Source organism: Notamacropus eugenii, chromosome 2 (genome assembly GCF_028372415.1).
Source record: "Notamacropus eugenii isolate mMacEug1 chromosome 2, mMacEug1.pri_v2, whole genome shotgun sequence".
NCBI classification, from domain to species: Eukaryota; Metazoa; Chordata; class Mammalia; order Diprotodontia; family Macropodidae; genus Notamacropus; species Notamacropus eugenii.
The window spans coordinates 124,838,514-124,864,364 of record NC_092873.1 but is presented as its reverse complement, the minus strand read 5'-3'; the positions used below and the strand labels follow the sequence as shown (position 1 = coordinate 124,864,364).

Genomic DNA, 25,851 nt, shown 5'->3' with positions numbered 1-25,851 from the left:
CCTTTCCTTTTATTCTCTACATTTACTACAGTGCCTAATTTGTAGTAGAGATTGAGATGAGATGTGCAGTTTCATTAGTATACGGAACTTACAGATGGGGAAAGTCTACCAGTGCAGGTCATTACATTATCTGTAATTTATAATCTTAGACTGTTGTGTACAACACTCAGAAGTTTAATGACTTTCCCAGAATAGTATGTGTCAAAAGCTGAAATTGCAGGTTTTCCTGGCTCCAAGGACAACTCTTTGTCTGTTATAGTAAGCTTCCTCTAGCTGCATTAAGTGATTAATAAATGCTTTTTTTGATTGGATTGATGCCAGCAAGTTTTAAGTGTTGTAGATGGGCTATTTGTTGCTATTTTTGTTTTTGTTTTCTTAAGTGAGAATGAGAGATAATAGATGAACATATTAATGGTTGCACTGGTATGCATGAAATATTAAATCAATCAAACATAGGTATTCAGAACACTGAGCAGATTCTCTATGGAGCGTTTGCCAAAAGATGAAGAAATGCATGAAGGAAAAAGGCATTTATTAATCTCTGATTATGTGTGAAGCACTGGGGCTACAAATAGAAAAGCAGGAAAGTTCCCATTCTCAAAGAAATAATGTTCTAATGGCAGACACAACACATGGTTGCCTGTTAAACAACCATCATTGTTGATAGTTTAACTGCAGAACTGATGATAAGGTCCTATGGTTCTTAGGGTACTTCAGCAAGGCAGATGTTATGAACCAGATTTATACAGGATGAGAGGGCATGTGAGAGTTGCAATCTTTAATAGTGGAGAGAATTGTTGTGTTGTGTCTGTCCTTCATTTTTGAAGACGACTATGACATCAAGGAAATGATGACATGACTTGTAGTTGACTTTGATTTGAGTGAGGGAAGACTGTGCCTCTGGATCTGGTGGCTAGATGTTCATCAGGACAACTGGAAATGACCCAGGATGAAATTGGAGAGAATACTTACTCTGAGGAGATCCACTAGAGTATTATGCAGGAATAAATGATGTTCTCTGATTCAATCAATTAAACATCCTCGTACCTGTTGCGCACTACTCAAAGGTTGCACAGAAACAAATTAAAGAGTTATTACCCTACACTTTGAGATCTCAGTCTATAGTTGATGAGCAGTATAAGACCATGCAGACAAACATTTACGTAAACAGAAACACATAGAGGAAATTATACAGATGCAAAAAAATTAAAAATGTACTCATTGTCACAGGCATTAGAGCAGATAGGTTTTTTTTTTTTGTGGTATGGAAGATGTAAGTTGTATTGCAGAAATTGCCTATAAAAAAGAAAATCATTTAAAACTATATGCTTCTCTAAGGTAACATTTCTTTTGTGTCTTATTAACAGGAAATAATTCTGTCCTACTGGAGTGGAAAGCATCATAGGGTAGTAGAATGAACACTGGATATAGGTTTTGGGAAGGCCTGGGTTCAAATCCAAATTTTGACACTAACTAGTTCATTTCAGTTACCTCATCTTTAAAATGAGGGTGATAATAGTCCCTGAACCACAAAATTGTTGTAAAGATTAAGTGAAATAATTTAAATGAAACATTTTGCAAGCTATAGAACATGAGTTAAATGGCAGCTTGGTAGTGGAAAGAGGGCTGGATTTGGAATCAGAGGACTAGGGTTTATATCGTGGGTCTGCCATTTATTCTCTATATGACCTTGGGAAATTTCTTTTACCTCTTTGGTCATCATCTGCATTTCTTCATCTGCAAAATGTTGGAGTTTGAGTACATGGTCATTGTTAAAGTTCTTTCTAGAGCAGAATCTATGAATATTATTTACTGGAGAAATGAAACCTACCAGCAGAGGGCACCTGAAGTATTTCTGTAGAGTGATTCACTGCATCTCTACTGGTGTATGTATGTCAGAACGCATCAGAACTGAATGAAAACCATCTTAATTGTGGTGTTTCATGATTTGGATGGAATATTTAATCTTGCAATCTAGTAAGAAAAATGAAGGCACAAACTTTTTGTTATTGCAGTCATTTCAGTTGTGTCCAGCCTTTTGTGACCTGCATTTGGGGGTTTTTGGGCAAAGATACTGGAGTGGTTTGCCTTTTCCTTCTCTAGCTCATTTTACAGATGAGGAAACTGAGGCAGTGACTTACCTTGGTTAACTGTTTAATGCCACTAAAAAAAAAAAGAACAAAAGTACTGTGAGAGTTCAGAGGTGGAAGAGAACACTTCTAGCTAAGATGATCTGGGAATTAATAAATCAGGGAGCTTTTATTAAGTACCAAATTCATGCCAAGAGGCAGCAGAGATACTGGATAGGGAGTTGGTCTTAGAGCCAGTGACTAAGACCTGGATTTTATCCAAGACCTGGATTTTAATTTTGTCTTCATACATACCGGCCATGTAATGTTAAACAAGTCACTTAACTTCTCCATGCTGTAGGCAACTCTTTGAGAATATAAAGTGCAGAAATGTTACCTTGCATTGGTAAGGAATTTCTTCATCAGGAAGTTCCCTATCCCCAATGTAAAGAGTATCCCAGTAGATTTACTACAGCTTTAAATTACCAAAGCTTCAACAGATTAAAAACACACAAAGACTTTTGGAATATCCTGTATTCCAAGCTCTCTCAGATACTGGGGACACAAAGACAAAAACAAAAGAGATCATGCCTTTAAGGAACTTACCTTCCATTGGGGGAAGTGACACATGTAACACATTTGCCTATAAAAAGAGATGGAAGGCAATTTAGCATATAGAGGCACTAGCAGTTAGTTGATCATTGGGGAAATGCCATTTGAGTTAAGTCTTAAAAATGAGATAGGATTTCAAAGAATAGAGAAGAGAATAAAAAAAAATACTAAATAAAGGGGTTATTGTGACAAAAAGCACAGAGGCAAGAGTCATGTTGGAGAAACGTAAGAGGATTACTCTGAGTAGAATATGATATATGCTCAAAATTATAAAATCATGATTGTCAAATATCCCCCAAAAATGTAGTTATAAAGGAGTTCTTTTCAGTCTTGTCCAACTCTTCATGATTCCATTTGAGGTTTTCTTGGCAAAGATACTTGAGTGGTTTGCCATTTCCTTCTCCAGCTCATTTTACAGATGAGGAAACTGAGGCAAACAGGGTTAAGTGACGTACTCAAGGTCACATAGCTAGCTATTAAGTGTCTGAGGCTGGATTTGAACTGAGGAAGAGTCTTCCCGACTCTAGGCCTGGTACTCTATCCACTGCGCCACTTAGCTGCCCTCATATACCAACAATAACTATCATTTTTATATTGCTTACTATGTGCCAGGCACTATTCTAAGCAGTTTACAGTTATTATCTCATTTGATCCTCACAATAACCCTGGGAGGTAGGTGCTATTATTATGCTAAGTTTACAGATGAGGAAACTGAGGCAAACAGAAATTAAATTATTTACCGAGGGTCACACAGTTAGTATCTGAGGTTGGATTTAAACTAAGGTCTTCCTGACTCCAGGCCCAGTGCTCTATCCACAGTGTCACTTAGGTGCCCCCAGCTTTGTTTCATGGGCTGTGGAACTATGTAAAGTTAAAGCTGGATAATTGTTTCAATTATAAGGCATTGTAAACGCTCAGTTAACACAGTTGTTTTCTAGAAAGGGTATTAGTTGGGTTGAGGAATTAGTGTGAATATGAGAGCATAAACCTTCTCAGAAAAGTCAAGAAATCTCATAAATCTCTATGGTATTTCTCTGCTGTAGGTCAGGAAGTGTTGGTAAGCCAGGGGAAGCAGGTGTAGGCACAATATGCAGATATGGTAGTAGTCTACAGCAACTTCTCCCAATTGTTTCCCCTTACGGTGCGTATTGATGGAAATCAGTGTATAAAAGTTAGCATCAGGACCTTTGTTGACACTAAAGATTTGTGTTAACTGGTCAATTTTTAAAAGAGAACATTTGCATCATTCCTGAGGTGAATTTCATGGGTGGCACATTGGAGACACACTAAGAAATCACCTATAGTCAGAGGCAGATTCCTTTCCTCTCGCTTCCTTTTGTATGAGTTGACGTTTCTTACCTTGGGATTTAGACAAGAGTGAGTTGATGCTGCCCTCTGTTTCTCTACTGATAATTCTCTGCTTGAAGATGGAAAAAATGAACTGGGGACATAACCTGGGCTTGTCAGGTCAAAACAGGAAACTACTTTGAATGCTATTTGTCCCAGAATCCTGTTAGCTCAATTCATGGCTAGAAGCATCTCTCTGAGGTTTTGTACCTCACCAGTAGGACTTAGTAAAAAAAGGAAAGGATGTTGTTTCTGACAGTACATTTTTCAAACCATTAAATATTTTCCTTGTTGAAAACTATTTAACTTCTAACTTAATTTAGTTCCCTGTCAAGCCTAGAGTCAGGAAGAAGAATCTTCATGAGTTCAAATCTGGTCTCAGACACTTACTAGCTGTGTGATTCTGGGCAAGTGTAGCACCAAAGCAATATTCACAGCATCTACTGTGGCCATATCCACAATATCCCAGTGCAATTCTGAGTCAGGAAATACAGCAGACTCTCCACATGGAAGACAGAACCAAAAGATTTATTCAGACGCAAGAAAGCCAAATCCATCATAGTAACAAAAATCCATACACAATAACATTGCAGAAGAGAACACCATCCCCAAGATAACACCCCCCAAGCAGGGGGAAGGCCCTCCTAGGGCCTTTCCACAAACAAACACCCACAAGCCTAGCTATCTGGCTTCTTCAGTTCTGACTACTCTGACCAATTTCTTCTCAGCTGTGCTCTAGCTCTGCCTCTTCTGTTCCACTTTCCTCCCTCCACAGAGTGACTCAGGCTTCCCTGTGATCCAGGCAGGTCATATGGGCCTACTAATGAATGGGAAAGATCTTCCCACTGAAATTACAGCAAGTCACTTAACCCTGTTTGCCTTAGTTTCCTCATCTGTAAAATGAGCTGGAGAAGGAAATGGCAAACCACAACAGCATTTTTGCAAAAAACCAAAACAAAACAAAAAAACAAACCTCAAAACAACCAAGTGGGGTTATGAAGAGCTGGACAAGACAGAAACGACACAACAATAGCAAAGACCCCAAGCAAGGTACTTAAACTTCTCCATGCCCCAGCCAACTTCATAAGTTATAGAAAAGATGCAAATCTGTATTGACAAGAATGTCCTCATTAGGAGCTCCCCATGCAGATTGTAATATAGATTCAATGCCATGCCATACTATGCTATCTCACTCTTCAGAGATAGGAGAGAAAAAGAGGGGAGGAGAGTAGAAAAAAATAGAGAGGAAATGTGTTCTACTGTAAATGGAAGTGTCATTGGAAAAATCTCGCTATTTAAGGCTAATACTAGGCACAGAGCAGTTAATGCAAGTCAACACAAAGAGTTGGGATAAGAAGTTAAGAGTCCTTCACTTAGTTTCTTGCTACATTCCCTAGGTTACAGAATGACTAAGTGTCACAGGTATGCTTACTTTTACTTAGGACTTAGCTCATTAGGTTTATGAGAACTTTTCTGAATTGGTTTAGGCTGATACTATGAATTTGCTGTAAGATTTATATAAGCATTACAGTTGGGTTGATAGCCACACTTTAACATGCTTAATTTATTAAGTTGGGTGAAATAACATTTTCACTAACTTCTCTTAAAAGAAATGTGTTTATTTCTGTTTAACACTATTTTTCCTATTTGAGAGGCCCCACCTTCTTGAGTGAGTGGAAACCATAGATATGATTCATTTTCAGAACAAATTTTCATTCCTATAATAAAACTAGGTTAATCAAATAGTGAGTCAGCACCAGGGATAAAAGGGTGGGGATCTCTAAGGACCTAATCAACTATTCAGACTGGATTAGTCTAAACTAGTTTACCTTTAACACAAAGTCTTCATTGAAATACAATTTTTGGTTGGTTTGGATAACTACTTAAGTTAGTAGACCGCTAACATTTCCTATATGCCCAGTGACCCCAAACTCATGACCTGATTGATCCCTAGTTCTATCACAACCCATATAAGAGCCCTTCCCATATCTCATTCCTAACAAAGGGATTCAATATCTAAAGGAAATAGAAAGCACAGGGTTACTGTGTAACTTTGGGGAAAGCACTTCACTTTTCTGCATCCCAGTTTCATCATCTACAATATGAGAGGATTGGAGTAGATGATTACCAAGGTACAGTGCTCTGATTCTAGTATTGTTTAAAAGCATAAAACAATTTTTACAAAGAGAAAATGTGTTTCTAAACACAACTGTCTTTTACCTTTTTCACTCTTCTGTAATTTAAGAGATGATATGTGTTGTTTTGCTGTTACAAATTATGAATCTGTAGCATAGAAGTGGCTAGGTGGTGCAGTGGATGGAACTCTAGACCTGGAGTTAGGAAGACCTGAGTTCAAATCCAGCCTCAGACACTTGCTAGCCATGTGACCCTGGCTAAGTCATTTAATCCTGTTTGCCTCAGTTTCCTTATATGTAAAATGAACTGGAGAAGAAAATGGCAAATTATTCTAGTATCTTTGCCAAGAAAGCACAAATAGGGTTAAGAAGAATTGGGTACAACTGAAAATGATTGAAGAACAACATGTAGAAGCGAAACAAACCTACTAACTTCTGTTATACACTTAACAAAGCTCCTAAATGAAAGAGGGTATGAAAAGAAAAGGTAATTCTTAAAAAAAAAAAAAAGGCTTCTATAAACAGTTCCCACCAACAAAGGGCATGCATCAATAGATGAAAGCTTTTATAAAGAGACCCTTCTAGTCTGTTTTGCTGAAGTATGGGCGTTTTTAACCTTTCTGTATCATGGATCTTTTTGGCAATTGGGCAAAACCTACAGACCTCTTCTCAGAATAAGTTTTTAAATGCACAAAATAAAATACAAAGGAAACTGATTGTATTGAAATAGATGTGTTTTTTTAATCCAAGTTCTCAAACTCTGAAATTTACTTTGTACCTTCAGTTAAGAACCCCTGCTGAAAATGATCAGTAGTTTAGAAGTGGGAGGGACTTTAGAGATCCTTTAATCCAAACGTCATCATTTTACAAATAATCATAACAATGACAAAAACAGTTAACATTTTATAGAATTTTAAGATTTGCAAAGTACTTTATGTAAATTATCTCATTAAATCCTCACAACCACCTGTAAAGTAGGTGCTACCATTTTAAGGATGAGGAAATTGTAATTCTCAGAGATAATAATTAGCCCAGGGTTACACAGGTAGTAAATGACTGAATCAGAATTAAAATTCAGGACCTATGACTCCTGGTCCATCTTTTCCACTCTATTGCATTGGCTCATAATGCTTAATCAAGTGGAAATTTTATTTTGAAGGGATATAAAATCTGAGCCCTGAAAATAAATAACTGACTTTTTCAATATAGGTCATGCTATTTCCTTGTGGCATCAGATGTTAGGAGAACCTGCTGATGCCAAGGGAGAACTTGCCAATGCCAAAGTCCAACCTAGAGAAGAATAGTGTTTATTGTAAGATCATCTCATTGTATTCCATCCTGATTTTTTTTTTTTTTTTTTTTTGTAAATCTTCAGGCAACTAAGCTATTAATTTAGTCTGAGTGGAAAATTAATTTTACTTGAAGTAATGAATTAAATTGTACATAATTGTTGTCAGCATTTTTCAACTGTCAGTGGTCAGAAATGTTATGAGGATTCGTATTTTAGGGACATTGTATTTTTATTAAGTAGCTCAGCATCCTGAAATCTTATAGAATGGTGGGAGGGTGGCTGCATCTGATAGAGATCTGTAATAGAGCCTCCTTCCATCTCCAACAGTAAATGGGCGTGTCTCACCTTTGGTAGCATACCTATCATTTACCTTAGACTGATGGTGACCTGAAATCCCACCTAGTTATACTTAGTCCGAAGAATTTGCTTTGATAACTGGAGTCTGTGCTTTTGGCATAAAAAAAACCCTGAGTATCTCTTTAAGGCTATTGTAGTATCTGGCAGATAAGACATAACAACAAATAATTGAACTGTCTTGATATGATTCGTGGGATTCATTGAATAAACCTGGAGGAGGTATAACGTGCTTTGGATATAGATGAATAATTTAAAGATTAAAAAAAAACCACTTTATATGATAGCAGGGTGTGGAGGAAACAGTGCTGGGTTTTGAGGTAAGACAACCAGCTGTGATACCCTTTCTGTCACCTTCTGTCATTTCATCTCTTTGTACTTCAGTTTCTTTATCTGTAAAATGAGTGTGTGGGCTTGAATGCTTCTAAGGTCTCTTCCAGTTTAAAAATGATCCAGTATGATTATTTTCAAATGCAAAGGAAAAACATTTGGAACTCTTCAGTAGAATTCAATAAGATCCATGGTATTAATGATAAATGTAAAAAAGGTTTGTAAATGTAGACTGCACAATAGTTTGTGGTCTTTGGTAGAACATTACCAAGCCTTTGAATTCTATTATTGTACCCCTTAGAATGAATTCTTTTTGTTACTTTCCTGCTTCTTAAAAATAAATGCAAATTGTTTTCTGGTGTGTTTTTGCCTTTCACCTAGCAGCCACGCCTATTGTCCTCAGGCAAGTCTATTTGTTTGCCTTCTTTTGCTGACTAGCTTTGGAGTGTGGGAGAATGTAGGACAAAGAGTTGCATGAGAGTGTTTGCTCTACTACAGATGGTTCTTATGAAGCCAAGGAACAGCTATCACTTGGCTGCTTTTCCTTGAAATTGCCTATTCTGCTACTTCACCATCTCTTTTGGTCCTTGGTCCATAGCATCAAAATATCATTTTGAAGAGAGCTTGCTTCTTTCTTTGCATCTATCCCATGCTTAGATATTGGATGTTGGGATTTTGGCAAAATGTTTTTATATTTTGATATCCTAAAAGATACACAATTTTAAACATGTGGATTGCATTGCTAAAAAGTCTCCATGGCATTTCTCTTTTATTTCAGATCATTCTTACTAGGGCTGACTTATACTTGGTTTCATTTCCTAGCTTCCTATGCAGACCAGCATTCATTTAGTTACAAGTGCTAGGCACAGGGAGTACACAGACACAAAAGTCCTCCCTGAAGGATCTTACATTCCATGGGGGAAAACTGTGCATACAAAACATATGCAAAAGTCAATACAAGATAATCTGAGGAGACCACTTCTAGCAGGTAGGGATTCAGGAAAAGGTTCATGCATGAAGAGAGGTATTGGGAAGACCAAAGCTAATAAATAGGTACAAAGGTGTGGGTAAGTGATTGATTTATAACTAATGGTACATTTACCTTAGAATCAATGTTATCAACAGTGATTAGGCCAGTCCAAACAGGGAAGACACTTAAGAAACAAGTCATTTAAAAATACTTATTAAATGAAGCGTGATACTAATAACACTATTTCAACTACATCTATTTTTGCTTACTTTGGTTCTATGGGAAAATACAGTAAAAATGAATAGAATGTAGAGTGGGAAATGACCTTAAAGATTATATATTGAGTCTAAGACCTCTATGTACAGATGAAGAAACAGAATCATAGAAAAAAAGAAGTTACTTGATCAAGGTTATACAACTCATAAGTATCAGAATTTTAGTGTCTATCTCCAAGTCTCATTTTATGGATAAAGGAACTGAAACCAAAAGTTAAGTTACTTGTTCAAGATAATAGACATAATAAGCAGCTAACCATAATTTAAATTCAGGTTCTCTGACTTCAAGTATAGTGCTTTTTATCATGATTAATAAAATTAATAATAGATATTTATGTAATGCCTACAGTGTGCAAGGCATCATACTAAACACTTTATAACTATCTTATTTGATCCTCAAAACAACCCTGGGAAGTTGGTACTTTTACTTACTCCCACTTTACAATTGAGAAAATTGAGGTCAACTATGGTTAAATGACTTGCCCCCAGTTGCAGAGTTGGTAGGTAAATGTCTGTGGTTACATTTGTACTTAGATCTTTCTCACTCCACTACTAGCACCCAATCTACTCTGCCACCTAGCTCTGGATGTTAGTGACACTCCTTGGCATCTGCATGTGGAGATGGTGGCTCTATTGGTAAGGGTAAGAGAGATAAAGGAGCATATATTTTTGGACTTGTTAACTTTGTACACTTATATGAGAGGTTTTTATCTGTATACTTCCCTAAAAGATAATACTTCTACAAATTAAAGTCATACCCCTTTTGTGAATTGGGTGATCAAAGTTATGTATCTCAGCTCTCATCCTTTTCCTTCTGCCAGGTTCATGGAAGAGAGTGGGAAACCAGCTAGGGACACCTAAGCACTGCCTTCCTTTCCACCTGTTCATGTGCATAGGTAGCTCCATACACATTGCTAGATATGAATGGGATGTGTCCTATCTGCAAAGTAATCTCACTTTACTTTCATTGATTTCAGACTCAACAGACTAGGGTTAAACAAGTTGGGTGGATCCTGACTATTTTATTACAGAGAAGTTTTGCTTGGAGGTGTTAGAAGAGAGGGGGAAGAAAAAGGATGAAGTAGTTACAAGGTAGAATGTAATTTGTTTTGTTGGTCTGTTAGTAAGGGAGACTGTCTATACATACTGGAGGTTTCTGAACAACGTAAAACTTTTTAGAAGAGAAGTCTCATTTATATGCACATACTTAAGATTGCAAGGAAAAATGTGGTTTAGTCAAATTCTTTAATTATAAATCATACCTCTGCTTGCTGGTGAGGCAGAAGAGACTGAGCAAAGCCTCATGTTTATTTAAAAGGGGGAGTTACTTCTTTCTCTTCGCCTGCCAGGAGGAGTGTCTGCTTGGTGCTTGCTTTCTGTAGAGAAAGTAATTGTGTGTATAGTAAGTAACACCTTAAGTTTGGGTGTCAGGAGTGAAGGACAACCTGTCAGCCAACTTTACCAGAGAATGATGGGGCAGCTAATTAAAAATGAACGAGAGTGGAATGCAAAGCTGGTGGAACAGATGTGCTGTATGGGTCAGTAGCGTGATGTGTTTACCACCTCTCATGTTTTTAGGATTGGATAAATTGTACTATGGGCGTTTGTTTGTTCAGTGGGAATTTGCAGACGGTAGGGCACTTTTCAGAATGTCAGATAGTCTAGCCTTGCAACTTTTTCAAGGTCCTCTGAGGAAGCTTGCATTTTATTTTTGTTTTAATATCTCAAGAATTTTTTTCTTGTGTATTAAAAGCACTTAAGTTTGATTGGTTTGAACTGAAGATAAACAGTATAGTTTTCAATGATCAATAATTCTTTGCACCTACATGATTTCCTTGATTTTTTCCTTTTTCTTGAAGTAGTAATTAATAGAATGCTTTGTAAATTGTTTGCTTCTCTTCACACTATAATAGATCTTTTTTTAAAACTACATTTGGAAATTTATTAACCATTGATTTGGAAATGTTATATTGCCATTGTTGTAATGATCACTGATTTATCCTTTAAATCAAATATTTTATATAGAAATGTATTACTTAACTCTGCTCCCTGAAAACTGATGTTAGTCAGTAAAACCTGTAGACTCTGTGAAAGCATAGGAACTCCTTCCCTCATCGTTGTCATGGTAACATTGCCCAAAATATAACCCTGGTTGTAGACGTCACTGTCTAAACTAACAGAAAGGATCATTATGCAAGTACAGATTGGAAAATTAGATGGTGTCATCTGGACTACTCCCTTGTTATGGAGCTAGTGTAAAAAGTGACAAATCTTAAAACTTTTTTTCCACAGAACTTTCAGAAGTAATTTCCTTCCAGTAGTAATCCTGGAACACTGAAATTCGTGTTAACCTTTTCAGTTTGATATTAGATGATACAGGAGTTCTTTGCAAATTGTACCCTACTTCCAAGGAATTCTCACCAATTAGGCTTAATACATTTTATGAAAAAATTAAAAATTTGTTTTATGGAAGTTAGAATTCTTGCTAACTTCTCTAAACCCACTAGCATTAGAAGTTTTGAATGACATGTCATTTATTATGGTGTATGTAGACAAGTGTCTGTTAAGTACCCACATACTATGTGCAATACAGTATCCTAGGTGCTTGAGAGATAAAGGAAAAAAATGAAACAGTTGCTGCTTTCAAGGAGTTCTAGGTATAGAAGTGTATGTGTATGTGTATGTGTATACAGTACGTATATATTTCTAAGGAACTGCTTGTTAATTACTTTTGATTAATAATTTTATGCCTTAGTTATAATTCATAATGATCAGATATTAGTATTAGATTAGCTGCATATTATCATATTAATTTTGCATAGGTTTCTACCCCCAATATAATAGAAATCTGATGTTTATTTGTAATTTTATTTACATGATTGGTTTTTTCATAGATCATATTATTTTCTTACTACTCATACCTAAAAAAGAAATAATTAAAAATAGAATGGTATATAGAGTCTTTATCCCTTCATAGTGATTCCATATATAAATTCTAATGAAATTGCATATTATCTCTATAATGCAGAATTCTGACAACCAAGTGGTAACTTACAGCTAACATCTTCTACATATTAATTTTATAAACTTTGCTTAGAGAAAGAAAGACAAAGCCCATATAATAAGCATAATGCATTATTTTTTCTTCCTTTTTAGATTATATAATTTTTAAGTATTGTGTTGTTCAGCTGTTTTTTTAGTGCTGTGCTACTCTTTGTGACCACATTTGGGGTTTTCTTTGTAGAGGTACTTCAGTGGTTTGCCATTTCCTTCTTTAGCTCATTTGCACATGAAGAAATTGAGGCAAACTGGGTTAAATGACCTGTCCACGGTCATAAAGCTAGTAATTGTCTGAGTCCAGATTTAAGCTCAGGAGGGTGAGTCTTCCTGAATCAAGACCCAATACTCTTTAATCCACTTTGTCTCCTAGTTGCCCTTTCTATGGATTAGTAAAATCCAAATGCAAATCATTTGGTGAGTAAGTTTAGTTATAGAGCAGTGAGATGGCTCAGTGAATAGAGTGCTGAGGCTAGAGTCAGGAAGACTCATCTTTGTGAGTTAAAATTCTATCTCAGACACTTACTAGTTATGTAACCCTAGGAAAGTCACTTAACTTCTGTTTGCCTTAATCCACTGGAGAAGGAAATGGCAAACCACTCCTAATATCTTTGAGAAAAAACCCTTTGGACATTATGGTCCACGGGGTCATGGAAAATTGGACACAACAGAGCAATAACAAGCTTATATATGTTGATAAGATAGTTGGAATAATAATCTGATCAACTTGCACTAATATCTTCCATAAAATCATTCAGTTATTGACTTGAAAATTTCAGATAATTATTCTGAATTTTAATTTCATATGCTCCTTTTATATGCTCATTTCCAAATCTTTCTCCCTTTCCCTTATCCATTCTTTCTCCTATTCCAATTTCTCTCCCTTTCTCCCTTCTTTCTTCATAAAACTGTAAGTCTTTCTGAGGTCATTTGGTTTCAACCCAGTAGCCTAGCACAGTTTTCTATATATATAACAGGTACTTAATGATATTTGATTAAAGATCTTTTTCAACATTCAGCTTCCAATTGATAATGTCCCTTTTTAATCTAAGTATGTTAGAAAAGTTGAATTCAGTAATCATTTTTTCACTTAGATGAATTGGAATTAGATTTTGTGATGCTGGTAAAGGAAAAAAAGTCTTTTATCTTTTTTTTTTTTTATGGAATATAGTACATATATAGAAATCCCTTCCTTCTGAATGATAAAATTTGGGGGTAATAAACATTTTAATGCATTTCCTTGTAAATTTCATATTTCCTTTAAGTTGAAAATTAGAATAGATGGGAACAAATCCTAATCCTTCCAAGTTAATATTTTGCGTATCTGATGTCTGGATTTTAGAAGCCTAGAAAAGAATGCTGAAACTTTCTCCAGGTAGTGAAGCAGGATGGTAGAGTGGGATGAGTAATGCCTTGAGAACCTGGATTCAAGTCTTGGCTATGCTACTTACTTGGGCAAATCATTTATCCTCTCTGAGCTCAGTTCCTCATCTGTAGAATGAAGTTAGATCGAACCACGATGTCCCCCCAAGCTGATTGCAAGCTTCTGTTTCACCTTCACGTGTTACCAGGTTGATCTTCAAGTTCATGGTTCTGCTCAAGAACACGTTCTTCTTCTACGTATGTGCTCCTTTCTGCCACCATGTTTCCCTTCTAGCAGGGAGTTCCAAAAGCAAGACTTTTGCTGAATTTCTCTGCCATTTATTCCTTTGTATCTTAAGTGAAGTTACAATGCAAAAATCACAAAAACAAAACAAAAAATACCAAATGCCACCAAAAAACCCAAAACCAAACAAAAAATGAGAAAGCAAAACCCAGCACCTGCTGGAATTAGGGGACATACATTCAAGTCCAGGCTTTGTGATTTCCTATTTTTGTGAGCCTAGGCAAGAGTCTTTACTTACTGCTGCTACTGCTATCTAACATTTGTATAATGCTTAAGAAGTGCCAGGCACTGTATTACGCACTTTACAAGTATGATCTCATTTGATCCTCATAAGAATCTTGAGAGGTAGCTGCTATTATTATGCCTGTTTTACAGATGAGGAAACAGAGGTTAAGTAATTTGTCTAGGGTCACAAAGCTCTAAATGTCTAAGGCTAGATTTGAACTGAGGTGTCCTTGACTTTAGCTCAGTGCTTTCTATCCACTCTACCACCTAGCTGCCCTTCTTGAAGTCTCTCTGCAACTTTAAAATGAAGCTTATCATACTGCATAATTTGCCCTGCAGTGTAATTTTTTAAAGGGAAAGGAAGGGGAAAGCGACAAGCATTTATTAGGCACCTAATGTATGCCAGGTGCTATGTTTAGTGTGTTACAGATATCTCATTTGATCCCTCTAGCAGTTCTGTGAGATAGGTGCCATTATTATCTTTATTTTACAGTTGGGGAAATAGAAGTTAAGATACTTGACCAGCTTCACAAACCTAGTATCTGAGGATAGATTTGAACTAAGGCCTTCCTGATTCCAGGCCCAGTGCTCTCTCTATTATACCACCTAGCTCCCTTAATTTAAAGCAATGAATTTGAAACTTTAAAGTGATGGAAACATGTTAATGTTATTTTTATTATTTCTGGTCATTCCTTCTTTGCTTAAGCAAGTGACTAACATTCTCAGCCTTTCCCTTTCCTGCCCCCATCAATGAGCTTAATACTTTGGAGAGCTCAAAAGTAGTTCTGCTTCAGAAAAAAGTCTGAAAACATCTGGAATAGATCTTTACAGACTCTTCCAACTTTTAAATCCTATGAACCTAAAATATTTTCTAGGTACATTCTTTAGCTTCCCCCACCCCATCAAATTGGATTTCATTTGAGTAATGAGAAGTTCTAATATTCAAGCATCTAGTACAAAAAGTAAAACTAAACTGTTCTTTCCTGGGTCCTGACCTTGTTTAAAGTTTAGGTTAGTGCTGAGTTAAGTTATGGAAAACCACAGAAAATAAAAACTAGACATCAGCTAGTTTAATTTCCTTATTTTATGTGTAAGGCAAATAAGCATTTCCTTCATTTAAAGGACTCTCCTCCCCCTCAACCTTGCCACGACTAGCAGTTTGGAGTAGAGGCTTTCAGAAGTGTAGGTCACCCAGCATAGATGCCAATTTTGCAAGAGTTTCTAGAGTTCACCAAATGAAGAACTCAGAATTAGTGAGTTTTTGGAAAGATGAAGCTGGCTGTTGATGGCGTCTTGAACTTTTAATTGACATTCTACTTGGAGCCTCTTTCATCCGCAGGAACAAAGATATTCTTCCCCTTTTCTGTTTGGGTGGGAGTTGGGGTTACAGTGGTAAAATAAGTTATGAAACAACTCTAATTGAACAGAGCTAAAAAATGTTAGTAGTGAAGCAGGGATGTCTGCAATTGTTATAGATTATGATTTTGCAGTCCAGAAAGATTATAAAAGCAGATAGAAAAACTCTTACAAGTTGGAGTCTAAACTAGACTACAAACCTAAATTATTATATAGTTTTTGATGACTTTCTACTTGAAAGATATTGGTTTAATATAAAAAAGTTGAGAAGCATTAGAAACAAAAAGCTAACATCTAAAAAAAATGGGCTGCTTACATTTCTATTAATGTTAGTCATTGTCACCCTTCAAGAGCCATCTTTTGGTGTTTGGTTTCTGAGAAGGAGCAGCATTATTTTTGACCATTATGTAGAATATTATATTCAGTTTAGTTGAAAAATGGCCCAGTGATTTGAATAGCATAGAATATTAACCACAGGAGATGGCTCAACACAACTGTGGCTTCTGCATATAAGAGATCAGAAGACATGATGGCTTTCACATTTAAGCATGAGAGGTCTTTTGGGATTCAACTAATATAAATAAAAAATGACTCTTGATATTCCTGCCCTTTTTGTATGCTAAAATAGGATGCAATGTTCCCATCTATCCTTTTTCCAAAATCATGAAATGTGCTTTATCTTCTGCGGTCTAAAAGAATTCCCCCCAAGATGCTACTGCGTTGTCTTCCTCTAGCATTAATCAGTCCAATAGCAGTTAACCAGGACATTTTGGAGCTTGCTTACAGTTTTTCTTAGAGTTCTAAGTGTTAAGCCCATGTTTTCTGATCTTGTCATGGTTTGAGAGTGTGATGAATACAGGAAGGATGGTAATAGAACTCACTTGGTCTTTAATCCCATGAAAAACCAGGGCTCTTATGGTGTCAGTGGGAGTCAGTGGCAAAGAGACCTTTGCTATGGAGCCTCAGGGAAGAGTGGGCAGTGGTGGAGCTGACAGTACCTGTTTTATGATGGATTTGATACTCCAGGTTTCTCTAACACTTTAGAGGTAGCACATAGAAGATATAGATCTTAGGAAAAAGCATTTTGGTTAATACTATAGATTTAAGATGTAAAAACTATAGACATTATTATTCTGAGGTTGACTGTTTTCCTTAAGACCTCTCAGATGCTGATGTTCGGTAAATGTTAAATGACACTGGTGTACTTGACAGTGCAAAGCATGGAGTACTCCATAATTATATCATTGGGATCATGTATCAGTTATATCATTGTATCAGGAGATAATTATAAGGAATGGGGATTATGTGTGTGTGCCCACCCATATGTATGTAATTTGAGGGGCTTTAAACTGACTTCTAAATTTGTTGAGACTGGGATTGTGAATCAACAGACAACTCTTTGTAAAAAGGGTGGTGAACGTTATCTTCTGTGAGGGGCATTGTCTGCAACACACTCTTTTGGACTGGATTTCTGCAATGATAATTTCAAACCCTTTAATACTCAGCGAAAATGTGCAGGATAGAGAGCTGGCTTTGGATTCATGAAGCCCTAAATTCAAATCCCACCTCTGACAACATACTGGCCATGGGATCCTGGGCATATCACTTAACTTCTCATTGCCCTAGGTAGTTATCTAACATAGTAAAATGTAGATAAGATGCCAACCTGCTTTGGTAGTGGAAAATTCCTCATTTAGGTGTTCCCAATATATATGTTAAAATAGAGATGAATGCCTTCAGCTTCATTAAGGAGTGATAAATTTCATGAGAAGGGATTCCAAGAGAGAAGAAAGGACTGTAGTACTATTACATTGAAATTTTGGTTTTATTTCTGTTTGGCATTTGGTGACATTTCTCTTTTTATTGGGCAGATTTCTGAATAAGATACCATCATTGAAAAAAGGCTTTGAAAAGTATTCAGTCTGGATGTAGAATTTGAGGAGTGATGGAGATTAGAGAAAGTGTTTCTCTATAGTGGGAAGAGGGGAAAGGGGACAGGATGAGGGGGAGAGGGAGAGAAGAGAGAGAGAGGATGAAAGACAGAGACAGAGAGAGGGAGGGAGGGAGAAACAAAGAGAGAGAGGAGTTTGTGATCCTCTGAAAAACCAGAGCTTTTGCATAATTCTTGGTGGTATTCAAAGCATCTTGTAGGTGTCTGTTGCAAAGTGACCTTTGCTATGGAGCCTCTGGGAAGAATAGGCAGAGATAGGTCTGACAGTATCTTATAACTGGTTTGATACTTCAGCTTCCTTTATTTAACCCTTTGGAGGTAGTGTGTGTGTGTGTGTGTGTGTGTGTTTGTGTGTGTGTGTGTGTTCGTCCTTCATTGCTGAAGAAGATCACGCCATCAGAGAAATAATGACGATTTGCACTTTGACTTTGAGTGAGGGAGGGCTGTACAGGTCACCAGCCTCACTTCTCCTCCAGAGCCATCTGAATTTGTTGACCAGATATTTATCAGGATGACTGGAGATGACCCAGGATGAGGGAGTTGGGGTTAAGTGACTTGCCCAAGGTCACACAGCTAGTGAGTGTCAAGTGTCTGAGGTAAGATTTGAACTCAGGTCCTCCTGACTCCTGCACTGGTGCTCTATCTACTGCAACCTTCAATCGCCATATGAGCATGGACCAGATTTGGATTATCTGGGAAATGAGCCAACCCCACTCCCCCTCCCCTCCCATGATGACTGTACTGGCATGGTCAAACTGTTCTTTGTGCAACTGCTTTCTTTCTCTATCTCAACTGTTGAAAAAGTTTTGGTTATGGCTCTTAGTATGATAAAATCATCCTTTGAACCATCATTTTTGTGTATGCATAGACTCCCATAGACTCAGCATATGAAGAAATACAGTTAGATTATTTCTACATACTATTATAAACTTTCAAGTAGCTACGTGTTTACTAATAGTCACAACTCTTTTTTTTTTTTTAGATGAACGGGACAAAGTTCAAAAGAAAACTTTCACCAAGTGGATAAATCAGCATCTCATGAAGGTCAGTTTGTATTTTTTGCAGTTTATGTCTTTTCTATGAGTAACTGAAGGCGTGCAAATGGGATACCTTGACTTCCAGAAAAGGGTACATGTATCTAGACACATAATTATTTAGTGTGTGGTCTTTGTATAATGACGGAGGTGGGGAAATAAGTATCTAAGATTGCAATTAGCAGCATGATGTTAGCAAAATATGTTATTACTTTGTTTTGGGGAATATTCAAAGTTAAAATTCAGTGAGTTGTTGTCTCAGCTTCTCAAGTCTCATCTTCTGTATGAAGCCTTTCCCAGTCTCCCTTAGAGCTAGTTCTAGCCCTCTATGAATTATTCTGAGTATATCTCTTGTTTGTAAGTAGTAAAAGTACTTATGTATATATCTGGTTGTTTGCATGTTGTTTCTTCTATTAGGCTGTGATCTCCTTGAGAGCAGGGACTGTCTTTTTCCTATCTCTGTAATCCCACTTAGCATGGTGCCTAATAAGTGCTTAATAAATGCTGCTTAACCCTCGAAGTCTATATCAGAATGTTGCCATTTAATTCTGTCAGAGATTTCTTTTCCAGCATTCAGACTGATTTCCATAATTAGGTGTATAATTGACTTTGTGGATCTAAAAAAGATATAGTTGGTATAGGCACAGTTTGTGAGTTTCAAGATTTAGTTTTATTAAATGTGGTGTGATTCAGGGAGTGCCACTTACCATCTACATTATGTTTCAATTTTCCTACTTGCCAAACAGTTATAGAACTTCCCCAGTAAAATATTGATTATTATTTCTTTTAGCCAGCATTCAACTTGGAAACAGATTATATTCCAAATGCTTACTTGTAAGTCAGTTGTAAATAAGTTACCATTTTCCCTTAGAAAATAATGTTACAAATAAATTCTTATAAAATCCTATTTAACCAAAAATGTATGGGAATAGGCTTCAAAGAATTTAGGGTTAAGAAGCTATTTTAAGGATGATACTGAATCCCCAGTTTTATTGATTAGAAACTAATGGACTAGAAATGTGAACTGACTTGCTCAGTATTACACATTGGGATTTGAACTGAGGTTCTTTGACTCCAGTATTAATGTCTTCACCTCTTCAATAATATTATTTGTAGTGTCTTTACCTGTGTATATGCTGCGTTCTCCCAGTAGAATGTGAGTTCCTTGAGGGAAGGGGCTGTTTTGTTTTTGTCTTTGTATCTTCCAGTCTTAGTAAAATGCTTTGCTCACAAGTGTTAAAAATATCGAATTGATCGTTATAGTAGTTTCTTACTGTGCATTATAAGTTCTGGAAAGACCCAATAGAAAATCACACATCTCTTGTTCAAGAAACAGCCTAAATATTGAGAGACTTATTACCAGAAAGTTGACTGCTACGGTAGTTGATGAATTTTCTTGTTCATAGCAATTTATGAAGTGAGGAAAAAAAGACAAAATAGTTTTCATCATTCCGACTCCTTATCCTTTTCCAGTGACAGTGCAAGGTGTCGGGAAAAGGAGCAGAGCTGATAAGAATCACATAGTTCCTAAATGGTCTATGTGAATATATATGTGAAGGAAATGTGATTTCATTGGGGTTAAGAGCTCTGTTTGGGGATTCTGTCCACTAACACAGATTTCAAATGCTCTTTGATTTGGTAACTAAATTCTAGAGAATTACTTTGAGACTCAGAGAGGTCAGGTGACTTGTCTGGAGTCACACGGCTATTTAATATCAAGAGACAGGTTTTAAATCTATGTGATCCATGTTAAATCCGCTATTCTTAGTGTATTATACTGCCTCTTCCTGGCTTGTCTACTAACTTTACTTTTGATGTTGGCATTTTGAATGTGAAAATTCCATCCAGTGTTGAACATTTTGGCACCTTCTGAAGGAATCAAGTCATATCCGTTTTGACAAACCTGAAACGAATGAAACATAATGAGGTCACAAACAGATAGATGGATGACTTACAGATTCTTGATCATAGAAGAGATGAATAAAGGAATTTGCAGAGTTAGTTTGATCACATAGTCAAAGGTGAGGAGAAATATTTTAATGGAAAGCTAGAAAAGCACTTTAAAGATAATTGTAGCTTACTCATCAACATCAAATGCAGAGTATGAACAAATACTGAAGTCCTATAAAGAGCCTGACAAAAATCCAAAATTAAGTCAACACATACTTGATATTTTGGTGACTTCAGTATGAAAGTGAGCACTGGAGAGGGTGGTCAAAATTCAGTTCAGTGATAGGCTTTGGGATTAAGGAATTCAAGGAAACAAATACTTATCGATTATTCAGAAACCTCATGCCTACAAATAATGAAAGCCTGCTCAAAAAGAGTCAGATGGCATTGCTTGTGGTGAGACAAAGATAACTTGAGAAATCTTTATGGGGAAGGAGCAGCTGATTGCAAAAGTAGGTCTGGTGCCATCACTCTCAGTTCAGGTTCTATGCTGGGACAAAATGAGTCACTGAACAGTTAACAAGAGGAGGTTTAGTTTGCTCTAACACAAGATTATGCAGCAAAGTTACACTGGTACTTAGCGTCTCTAATCAGTGTTCTTTTAAAAGTAAAACATATTGACTTAAGTTAATATGCTTTTAAGACTGGCACATTTAATCTCCCCACCCACAAACAACATCAGTATGAGAAAAATGTTTGCAAAGCTTGTCATTAAGCTTCCTATATTTCATATTCTTAATTTAATATAATTATATTAACTTGATGTTAAAAAATACAATCTTAACACATGAAAAGAGACTAGGAATAATTATACAATAAGCTCAGATTACTTCTGAGTGCATAGTTTATATCCTGAAGGTAAAGGGAGTCATGTAAGAAGTGGCTTTAACTTTTTCAAGACATGTTAAATATATTTAATGACAGTTTTAGTAAAAAAAAAATGTATAGATTAATACAAAGTTAGGCAAATAGTGTTTCTGTTTTTAAAAAAATAGTACTTCAGTATAAACATAGACTGCTTTTCTTTTGTAGTCAACATTTATTTATTTGGTCTGTGTAATATCTCAACATTTTTGTTGTCATTTAAAAGTTTTATTTTTAAGATGAATATTATAAAAATATTAGCAAAGTAAAAATCTTAAAAATTCTGTTCCAAGGTAAACATCAACATAAGAATAGAACTGATATTACATTCTCAGAATATCTTACATGCACAAAATTTTTCTTAGAATAGCTTCAGTGGGTAAACTAGTGAATAATTTCCAACATCTTCACTGTTCAATCAGCACAACAGATGGGCAGATTCTTTGGTAGCTGACCTTTGCAGATTTTAGTGGTTGAAAGCATACTAATGTTATTGTTAGTTTCCTATATTTGGTAACAAGTGACAAAAAAAAAAATTGTAGCTCATGGGAAAGAAGAGATGAAAGGAGAAAGCTGCCTTTGCATATGTCTTTGATATTTATATGTAGAATGCTTTCTGGGTTCTACTATTTATTTGTGTTTGGTTTTTTTCTTTTTCACATAGGAATAACAATCTGTTGAAATATGTAAACTGAGGTGTGTGGTGGGAATACATAATATAGGAGTACAACCAAAATGCACAAGGGATAGGAAAATAATTTTCACTTATTTTAAGTCTATTCTCAGTTTTTAGACCTATTTGAACATTTGTGTCTTGGACCAAATTGGAAATGGAATGCTAAAGTCCAGGACAAGTGGTTTCTCTATCTATGTATCCCTCTTTTTAATTTTCTTTTTCTTTTTTAATTTTTCTGTTTTCTATTCATGAACAGTAATGATAATCTAGTTGGAGGACATGTCAATTTAATTACTTAGATCAATGATTATTAAATAGTCAGGGACTCAAAGGATCTATCCCTTAAGTTATTAAATGAACTTTACTATATTATGTCTTATCAGTATCACAATAATCTTGTGAAATAAGTACTTAGAGGTCTTAGCCCTGCTTAACAGATGAAGAAACTGAAACCCAGTGAGATCAAATGTCTTACCCATGATCACGTAGCTGGCAAGTGTTGGACCTAGGATATGAATCCAGATCTTTCTCATGCCAAGACCATTACTCCATACTCTTGTCATATTTCAATTGGGATAGGAGTAGGGATTTTATTGTTCTCTTGGTTCATAAACCCTACTTAGGAAATGAGGTCGAATGGATGGTGCTAGTAAGTATATGGAGACTGACATGCTTATAACTTCAAGCAGGAAATTTATAATATTATAGAAGGAAATTATATTAAATGGAGAAAAACAAAATGGAGATCCTCATGAGCAACCATTAGTCCAAAAGATACACACACACACACACACACACACACACACACACACACACACGTATTATTATGATTATTTTACTTGTGTCACTTATAGTGTGAATATGAAGGTGTAAGTTTAATGTAAGGTTAATAGTGGGTAGCAAGAAGAGTTAAAGATCTTCCCTGCCCATTATTAGGTGTCAGACACTGTTTGCTAATTTCTAATGAGGCACTGGGTCACAAGGGTCATGCCCTCCAGCTTTGAAAAGTGTGTATGTACTCTGAGGTGAGGTTTTACTTTGGGGCTTACTTTTTGGAAGAAGGTTCATGTGCCAGATGAGACTCTGGGCAGTCATTGTAAGAAGCCCCTGGCTCTGAAAACCCAGATGCTGGTCCTTCTCTCTGTGGTAATGATATATGTATTGTCCCTGGTCAGACATTTGGAAGCCCTGTCTGTTGGTCTTTCTGTTTGTAATTTCTGCTTGTAATTTTTGTTTGTATTTTCTCTGAAGTTCAAAGTGCTGACTTTTCCCCCTGAACCAAAGGAATGATATATGTGCTTGATTAAAGTAGATTGATGACCCCTCAAAAGTTGTTTTCCTTTCAGAAAAGCAGATCTAAGAACCTGTACAGCAGGCCCTCCTGTGTATGCCAAGGACCTTGCTGATACAGAAGGTGCCTTCCATAGAGACCCCCAACAAATCTTATCTAGGCTCTCTTCCAGTAAAAGAGGGAGACTGTAGGAGTCTCCTTTTTTTTTCTCCTTCTTCTCATTCCTCCAACATCTTGATATTTTTAATGAAATATTGTGGCCTGATTACTCTGCCAGTTCTGCAGACCAGGCAAAGATGAGTAAGTAGAGTCTCCTTTTTCTTATGCCATATTCTGTGTGAGGGTGGAAGGACAAAATTTCTAGAATTTTTTTCCTCTACCCTTGTTGGGCTATTTTCTCCTCCAGGCTCCATCAGTTACCCCAACCCATTATAATGAACACCTTCAGATGAGAACCATATTGGAAGGAAGAAAATAGGCTTACTATTAATAATTGCTTACTCTTTGCAGGCATTTTGCTAAGTGCTTTTTACCAATATTATCTCATTAGATGCTCAGAACAGCACTGTCAATAGGGGCTATTATTACCCCCATTTTAATAATAATACATAGTGCTTATTATATGCCAAGCATTGTGATCAGCGCTTTGCAAATATCATCTTATTTGATCCTGGCAACAACCCTGGGAGGCAAGTGCTATGATTATCCCCATTTTACAGCGGAGAAAACTGAGGCTGAGAGATGTTAAGCGATTTGCCTGGCATCACACAGCTAGTGTTTGAGGACAGGTTTGAACTCATCTTTTTGATTGTAGAACCAGCACTCTCTCCACTGCATTACCTACCCACCTCTAGTCAGCTCCTCTATTGAAGAGATAAAAGTATCACAACTGGCTATGGTAATACATGGGCCAGAATTTAGAATTATTTAGAATGTTCAGTTCAGTGACCTGTTATTTACGTGGCATTGTGCCCAATATGGGGATATAAAGGAAAAAAAATGAAATAGTCCTTGCCCAAGGAGCTTGTGTTCTGCTGGTGGGGGTGGGGTGGGTATAATAACATGCACACATACACACATACACAAGGTAATTTTGAGTAGGAGTATAGGAATCTTGAAAGGAACTTTGGATTCTAGGCATGAGAGACAGATTAAGCAAAGGAGAAGAGGCAGAAGATGGCATATTTTGGTTGGGGAATAGTGGAATGAATTTGCCTGGACCACAAAGCATGTGAGAGAGAAATGTAAAATCAACCCAGAAAGAAAATTTGAAGACAGAAAGTGGATGTCTCTACCACTAAAAATTTTCTTTTTGCTCTCTGGGTGTTAGAGAGCTACTGAAGGCTGTTGAGCAGGAGGACATGGTCAGACTGTACTTTAAGAAATATTGGTTTGCTAGTAGGGTTTGAGAGGGGAGAGACTTGAGGTACAGAGACCTCATTAGGAGGCTACTCTGCTAATTCAGAGTATGAGTGATAAAGGCTGGTTGATGGTAGAAGTCATCAGATGGATGTAGAAAATGTTGTCGAGACTGAATTGACAGAATTTGGCAACTGATTTAATACAGAGGGAAGGCGTAAGGAATTATATATGATTATAGTTAAGAACTGTGGTGACTGGAAGGATGGTAATGTCTTTAACAAAAATAAGGAAATTATGAAGAGGCTTGGGTTTTTTGGGAAAAATGACTAGTTCTCCTTTAGACATAATAAGTCAGAGGTGGCTATTGGCTAGCCCGTTAGATGGCCATCAGATCAGAACCAGGAGAGAGAGAGAGGAGGTTTGGATTTTACATATATACATACACATATGTGCATATATACATATGTACATGTACACACATGTAGATACATACATACACACATATTTGGACCTTGTCTTGATAAAGATGATAATTGAATCCAAGGAATCCTATGAGATCAGACAGAATATGTAGAGAAAGAGCAGAAGTGGACCTAGTACCAAGACATAGGATACACACACACAAAGGGAAAGGACATATATGATGATCCAACAAAGGAACTGAGAAGTAAAGGTCATATAGGTAAGAGGAGAATCAAGAGAGTATTGTCACAAAAGCAGAGGCAGGGGTGTATACCCAAGAGAAGTCAGATATACCCAGGAGAGTCAAATGATGCAGAGAGATCTGAGAAAAGAAAAAAAAAAACTTTTGGATTTAGCAATTAAACAATCCTTGCTAGCCTTGGAGAGAGAGGGCAGTTTCAGTTGAGTAATGGATTTAAAAATTAAGTTAATGAATTGTTGATATATGAGTGGAATGTGAAGAAATGAAGACCCGTAAGTAGGGACAGCTATTTGCTAGGTATTTAGAATCATAGTAAGTGGAGGATTTGGTTGACAGAATCTTGAAAGTTGGAAGTTACTGCAATCTCTGATC

The 25,851-nt window shown here is 36.5% G+C and overlaps 1 protein-coding gene across 23 annotated transcripts in view; it reads left to right on the top strand.

Annotated features, from left to right (window-relative positions):
• The window catches only part of DST (dystonin), a 608,843-nt gene that overhangs the window by 269,126 nt on the left and 313,866 nt on the right, over window positions 1-25,851 (top strand). For 22 of the 23 annotated variants that reach the window (XM_072642521.1, XM_072642508.1, XM_072642527.1 and 19 more), the window contains one exon: window positions 18,621-18,682. In XM_072642521.1, coding sequence (XP_072498622.1) covers window positions 18,621-18,682 — 62 coding nt within the window. Of the gene's footprint in view, window positions 1-10,765; window positions 10,922-18,620; window positions 18,683-25,851 lie in introns of those variants that run through there. The other variant, XM_072642518.1, reaches the window with a different exon arrangement.